Here is a 7519-nt window from a genome sequence, read left to right as displayed (position 1 = left end):
GGTGTTAGCCACCCCCGCTAGGGGATCTATACCAAGACCTCATTGTTGAATCGAGCTATCTTTCACTCAGTCTACCACTTAGGACATCTACATGCTCTATATTGATGGATGCCTTTTATCCACCGTTCATATATATGCACCCTCTGCATATAATATTTGAGTTGTATACTTGTGCAAGTGATTAATTTAGTCATTGATTATAAACCTATGGTCCATCAAACATGATCCTAGCGGGATGGATAAGGAATTTGATGGTAAAAATATCAGGATATTTTCAAACTACAATCATTATATAATAACTGTGTTAATCCCATCTTCTAAAGCTGTACAATACCATTTAATCCAGCGCACCAAACGGGACCGTTTTGGGCCCGCTGACACCCCCTATTTCAGAGCGGAAACGGATTGGCTGCTCCCCCTGGCACCAGCCAATGGCTGGTGGTCGGTGCGCTGTGGGGCCCACCATGATGTATGTGTTTCATCCATGCCGTCCATCTATTTTTACAGATCATTTTAAGGTATGAGACCAAAAATGAGATGTATCCCAATCTCAATTGGACCACATTACAGGAAACAGTGTTTAATGAGCGTCGACTATTTAAAACATTTTGGGGCCATAAAAGTTTTGGATCAAGCTGATTTTTGTTTTTTTCCTTCATCTGGGCCTGTATGACCTAATCAAAAGATTGGATGTCAAATAAACAGTACAGTGGGCCTTAGGAGGATATTAATGGTGGATATCCAATCACTATTGTTTTCATGTGGTGTGGTCCACCTGAGGTTTATATATATCTCTTTTTTGGGTCCAAGCCCTAAAATGATCTTTAAAAATGGATGAACAGAATGGATGAAACACATACATCATGGTGGGGCCCACAGAGCATCGACCATCAGCCCTGGGGCTGGTGTCAGGGGGAGTAGCCAATCCGTTTCCTTTCAGACGGTGGAGGACCCGCATCGGAGTTATTTAAAAATTAAAACCTCTACTAGCCAACTCCAGCGTAAGTTAGCCATCCGAGGCCACCTTTTCTAATGTGCACGGGAGAGCCAGGACAGGCCAAACCGAGTCGAGCCGGCTCCAGCTCACCACTGCTGACGTGCTCAGTAGCTGTATTTAGCGGCTGCGATCGCCAAGTGTAGCGGACGAGAGTGTTATATTTGGCGTAGGTACCTTTAAATTTAGACGAGGGGAAACGTGTCCCCATTGCATGTTTTGGATGGATATTTTGTACATGCGCATGTCTGACACACCCATCTCCTCCTTCCATCTGTCCCACTACCCACGCCTTTCCCATTTTCACCCTCCGTCCTTTGCTCCCTTTTCCCCAGGCATTCAATTGGAGTTATTTTGATACTCTGCCTCCCTGTGACGCTCGATACGCAGGCACGTATATTAACTCAAATAAAATGGAGAACCAGCAGTCCCGAAGTTGAGCTTTGAAAATTCAGATTGGTCCAAGGAAGTAACTTCTGATGAGTGTACACTTGTTCTTTCCAAATAAGATCATTAGATATTTTATTTCTCAGCCGTCTAATAAGTGTCTGAAAATCAAATAGTTAGATAATAGGATGAAAGTGATATTTTGTTCATGCACCATATTAGATCTACTCAGAATATTTGGGCCGTTTAATTTGAATTACTTGTACTCCATGTATGCAATCTTCTGGTAATTTCTAATTGCTTGTGTATTATCCAGCACACTCCAGAGCATCAAAGTATTTTTCGAGAAAAAGAAAAAGAATAAAAAACCAAACTCCAATACCCGTCTGTTTTCCCGCCAGCATCTTGTCCTTTTTCATTCGGTAAATAGCAATATCTCTTGCGAGTTCTCGCTGGAGTTTCTCCTTAACTGAAATTATCGTGCACTTGGATGGAGGCAGTTTGCTTAGCCCACGCGCGTGTACAAGGCAGCCAGCTCTACCCGCAAGTGCCAACGTGGCAGACAGTTTTGAGATCAAAGCTGTCCATCATGTGAGTCCGACCAGATTCAGTATGTTCCACTTCAGCTGGTGGGTGGCTATGTTCTAAATAAAGAGATCGCTGCGATGAATCTTGACCGAGTTATATAAGCCGTCCATCTGTTTCAGGCTCTGTGGCCCTCTCGGTGAGCTAAATGACATAATAGTTGGTTTGAAGCTGTGTACTGTGGGAAGAATGTGATGGGCGGATTGGATTGTCACCCGAGCCCTACTGTAGCATGTTTGCTGCGATATGGAACGACCGTCTGATGGACGCGGCCAACAAACCTCCGGTGGCATCCGGTTTTAGCTGAACAAGGGGCCCCAACTTTTATGGTGCAATGGTGCATGCGTTTGAAAGCATGGTATGTTAACATACATTCGAGTTATATGGTGCAATGGTGCGTGCGTTCTGAACGCACGGTATGTTAACACACACACACACCCATTCAAACCACATGGGCACTCGGTGTTGAAATTCTTATGAGTCTGCTGCTAAGCCATGAATGGAGACCCTTGGCATGTTTGGTTTAAATGGTACGAAATTGTATTAGAAGGGATTAACATCATTATTACACAATGATTGCATGTATGGAAATATCATGTTATTTGGGTCATCCAATTCCATGGTTGGGATAAAATTCTTGCAATGGAAAAAACACCAGGTTAAGTAAAGTCATGTTTGGTGGACCATGGAATTATAATCAATTAACCAAATTCATAACTAATGTCAGTCACTTGTATATGTATATAATTAAATTACCACATGTAAAAAACATGTATGAATGAATGGCATGGATAAAATGCACTCATTAACATGGAGCCCACGTGTGTGAAGTGGATTTCAAAATTTGCAAAAATCCCACATTGCACCAAATGCAATTTCATCACATCGGATCCCAACCCATCCCGTCCTTTCCATCTAATACCGTCTAACATCATGGACCAAACATCCCCTTGCATGATGGTGAGCCTGGCTGTGAGCTTGGATGGAATGCACAACACAATGGCCACCATAGTCTTAAATTTTCAACAGTGGGTGTCCCATCCTGTTGCCCCATTATTTCCTTTCCTGTAACCCACCCCTAGTTATAGAATAAGCTTAGGATCTACTGTTAACATTAAGAATAGTGTCTACTGGATGGGTTAGATGGCATTTATAGATCACAGTGAGCCCAATGCAATCCAATCTTGAGCTTTTTAGGGTTGTTGGGTGGCTTATCGTTGGTGTGAATTGAAATTCAAATCACAATTATCAAAGAATCTGTGTAATTTGAAACCTTAGGGCTTATTTGGATGGATGTTTTATACTATAATTAAATTTAAAAGTGGAATGATTATAGGTCTCCTACTTAACAGGTAATTTGACAAATAATAATAATAATAATAATGAAATTGTATTTAGATGGGTGTGCACGCATTATTGGATTGTTAAATCAATTGAAAGCTAATATATTAAAAATTCATTTTATCTCTCTTCTATTAAATTTGCATTTGACCACTGAATTACTTGTCAAATTACCTATTCAGACAAATAATGTAAAATCAAAATGGTGACACTTTTATGTTACGATTTTTTTAAAAATCTCATTCTCCAAACAAGCCCTCAATTGTATTTGGCAGCTTGTAATTGTGATCTACACATTGTATTTAGCAATGTTTAATGTAATACAATGAAATTTTATAGTACATTCATATGAACTTAAATTTGATTGATATAAATTAGCTTTAATATTTCAAATTAGTGTATACATGGGACATTTGATATAATGATTGTAATAAATTTCATTTAAAAATATAATTTGGCGAAAAATTAATAAATTTGGAGTCAATGTATAAGTCAAGTGGCCTAATTTTTTTAACTAATATTAGGGACAGGGATCAACATTAATGTGAAATGCACTTTGATTGCCACATCCATCACCTCATGTTGGGCATATGTAGAGTTGTACATGAGCTTAACCGAGTCAAGCTAAGCATAGGTTGGCTCTATTCAACGAATAGCCTATCCTAACGTGAGTTCGAATCAACTCAATCCTAGAGTCTAAGTGGCCGGATCGGTTCATCTCGGTTAACTCGAGCTGAGTTCGAGCTCGAGCTCAACTTTTCAAGTTGAGCATTTTCTATCTAATTTTTATAAAAGTTGTCCTTTTTAAAAAATAATATATATAATATAAAATATAATATATTAATTAAGTTATATATAAATGTAATATTATATAATTAAGTTATAACTTAAGTCAAGCCAAACCGAGCCAGCTTCTAGTCGAATTCAGCTAGCTCAAGCTCGGCTCAAAATCCTTTCGAACACAAAAAATCTGTTAGACCCAACTTGAACTTAACTTTGAGTGAGTTGAGCTTAGTAAAGCTTATTTGAGCCGAGCTGAGCTAGCTCGGTTTGTGTTCAACTCTAGGTGAAAGTATCAACATCCAACCCCATTGTTTAGATGGACAACATGATTGGAAGCAATTTATAGGGCAATACTCACCCTCGAAACTATTTCCCTTCATGTGGTCTATCTAAATTAGGATTGGGCTTGATTTTATTTATTTTTATTTTTATTTTTTTAACCTTTAGGCGTAAAATCTAGTGTGGTGTCAAATGATTGGAATGGATTTTATGAAATTCTCACAATGGACCTTAAAAATTCAAGGGTGGATGTCTCTTTATCAACTATTACATTTGTTGTGGTCTACCTAAAACTTACAATCAACTTAACTTTTTGGCCTTATGCATAAGTTGTAATGACGCGTTTACAGGTAGAGTGAATTTCACATGGACATCACAGTAGGCCAAGTATAAATAATCCATTTCCCAACCATTTCCTTTTACATGGCACAATTGTATTGCAAGATTGACTGATTTTTGTGCCATGGGTCTAACATGGGGTCATGTACTTATAGTCAAGATTAATTTACCATAAACATTTTTGAACCTAGGATCAACTTTTCTGTTATCAATATGTTTAGCTTTTTAAAAAATCCTGATCTCCTATGATTAAATTCAATACTATTGGAAGTATCGGTAGTACATGAAATTGAACTCTTAATCTCAAAAAGAGAGATTTAAAAGCCAACAATTTACTGATAATTGTATTTCAATTCATACTAATACTAATTTACTAGTTCACTTTTTTTTGAAATTATTTTCTTTTTTATTATTCACCCCAAAAAACACTTGCTAAAGAACTCCTTATGGGTGGAAACTGGTTCCGTAAACCCACCATGAAGAATTTTGGATCATGGCCCATCTACAACCGAACCCACCATGCCAATGGTTCTGGATAGCTGACGTGAGACAAACCGAAAGAAAAAATCCATTCGTTATATCGTCTCCTGATTTACCGCGTTATTTTGAAAATACCTTCCCACCGCCTCATAGCCCAAACGGCCGTCAGTTAATAAATTATTTCTGCCCTAGTGGAACCAGTAGTAGATTTTTTTACCTAACCATGGTTAGTGTAACCCAACCAGAGTTAACCCCTCTTCCTACCAGTTTATATTGAGCCTCCCCATCCATGCCCAAAAATGTCTAAAACCCACCTACCATCAAAATGATGCTCGGCGAAGGAATCCCCAATCCGACCGTCCATGTGCCACCATGGACAGTTTTCGAGGACTCTACGGCGGGGATGATCTTTCAGTCCCCTGTAAGCGGCATCTCTGTAAACACAAATGGAGCCGCATGCGGAGGGGGAGATTACTCACCCTTCTTGATAGGCGAGACACTGTCAGCGCTGCAGCGCTACCTTCCTTCAAACGAGTTCGACGATTCCGACTCGGAGATACCGAACCATGAGTGTGACGTACCTGTCGATGGGTTCTCGTGCGACGAGTTTCGGATGTACGAGTTCAAGGTCCGTCGGTGTGCGCGGGGCCGGTCCCACGACTGGACCGAGTGCCCGTATGCTCACCCAGGCGAGAAGGCGAGGCGGCGGGACCCGCGCAAGTTCCATTACTCGGGCACGGCATGCCCGGACTTTCGCAAGGGCAATTGCAAGCGTGGCGACTCGTGCGAGTTCGCCCACGGGGTGTTTGAGTGCTGGCTCCACCCAGCTCGCTACCGGACTCAGCCGTGTAAGGACGGCACAAGCTGCAGGCGCCGTGTTTGCTTTTTCGCCCACACGCCGCAACAGCTCCGCGTGCTCCCGCAGCAGAGTCCGAGGACAACCTCGATCGCTGCCGCCGCGGACTCCTATGACGGATCGCCGCTGCGGCAGGCGATTGAGGCCGGCGCCTACATGCCTAAATCGCCTTTTACTTCGTCGCCGACTTCAACTCTGATATCGCCGCCGCACTCCCCGCCGTCGGAATCCCCTCCCCTATCGCCCATCAGCCCATCCATCCGTCGATCGATGCCCTCAGGTTCTGTGAATGAAGTGCTCGCTTCCCTGAGGCAATTACAGCTGAGTAAGGTGAAATCAGCCCCGGCATCGTGGGGCCTTCAGTTCGGGTCATCGCCGAGGGGACCGAATCTACGGCCTGCGTTCAGCAGCCTTCCTTCCACCCCGACCGCACCCGGGGCTGGGATTGGATGGATGGATAGTTGGGAAAGGGGATGCATCGAGGAGGAGCCGATGGAGAGGGTTGAATCGGGAAGGGATCTACGGGCTAAGATGTACGAGAAGCTGAGCAAGGAGAATTCGATCGAGCATGTGGAATTGCCGTCTGCGGCAGCGGCCCCCGATGTCGGGTGGGTCTCGGAGCTGGTGATGTGAGTCCTTCGATTTCTTGATTCTGATCTGATTTTTCTGATTGTGTATATTGAGAAGGAAAGAAGCAAGCAAGAGTGGAAAGGGAGAAAAAATATGGTTAAGTGTGTAAATATTCTCTGTTTTGGGGGGTTTTCTGAGAAGTCAGAAGATGAATGATATCTTGTATAGAAAAAAATGGAGAATTTCTTGGGGAGAAGCGTTGGAGAGGAAGCGTATCTCTGGTACTTGTTCGTTTTTTCTTATTTTTATTTTTTGTTTTTTTGCTAATTTTCTGATCTGAATGTGAAAATTGGTTTGCAAACCATTATTGTAATATATTTTTTCAATTTCTATTTCGAGTTATTATTTCCTGATATCTCTTCGTCGAGAAAGTGATGAATTTGTGGGTTTGACAAATTTCTAGATTGGGGTAAGTGGCGTTTGAACTGGGTGGACCGTCCATCAGGTTCAGCGACTCCGTTCACTACTCGGATCAATCGGACGGTGCGAAGCATGTGTGAGTGGGCCCGTTCAGCAGGTCCAGCGACGCCAGTTCACTGATCGGATTAATCGGATGGTGCTAAGCATGTGTGACTGGGCCTACCTTGGGACTTCTCCGCCCAGTTTTTGCAGGACGGGTTGGATCATCCGGTTTCCTGATTCCTTCCGTGCTCGTAATGAACGAAACCTTGGTTATGTCCTTATGGACGATGGACGGTCTAGTGTTCATCGATTTTCGCGTGCAACTGAAGGACGGGTTAGATCACTTACGATGGTGATTGGATGGGGCCTAACGAACGGTCTAGATTGGGGATGTGGAACGGAATAGGCGCATCAAGGCCTAGGAAGCTTACTGCTCTTAATTG

The 7519-nt window shown here is 42.4% G+C and overlaps 1 protein-coding gene across 1 annotated transcript; it reads left to right on the top strand.

Annotated features, from left to right (window-relative positions):
- Positions 1–5478: 5478 nt before the first annotated feature.
- Positions 5479–7027, top strand: LOC131216979 (zinc finger CCCH domain-containing protein 20-like). Its single transcript, XM_058211639.1, has one exon. The coding sequence runs from the start codon at positions 5514–5516 to the stop codon at positions 6675–6677; it is 1164 nt and encodes a 387-aa protein (XP_058067622.1). The 5' UTR covers positions 5479–5513; the 3' UTR covers positions 6678–7027.
- The last annotated feature ends 492 nt before the right edge of the window (positions 7028–7519 follow it).

The sequence above is a fragment of the Magnolia sinica genome, chromosome 1 (assembly GCF_029962835.1).
Source record: "Magnolia sinica isolate HGM2019 chromosome 1, MsV1, whole genome shotgun sequence".
NCBI classification, from domain to species: domain Eukaryota; kingdom Viridiplantae; phylum Streptophyta; class Magnoliopsida; order Magnoliales; family Magnoliaceae; genus Magnolia; species Magnolia sinica.
The sequence above is the reverse complement of the archived record's forward strand: the minus strand, read 5'-3'. Positions and strand labels throughout refer to the sequence as shown.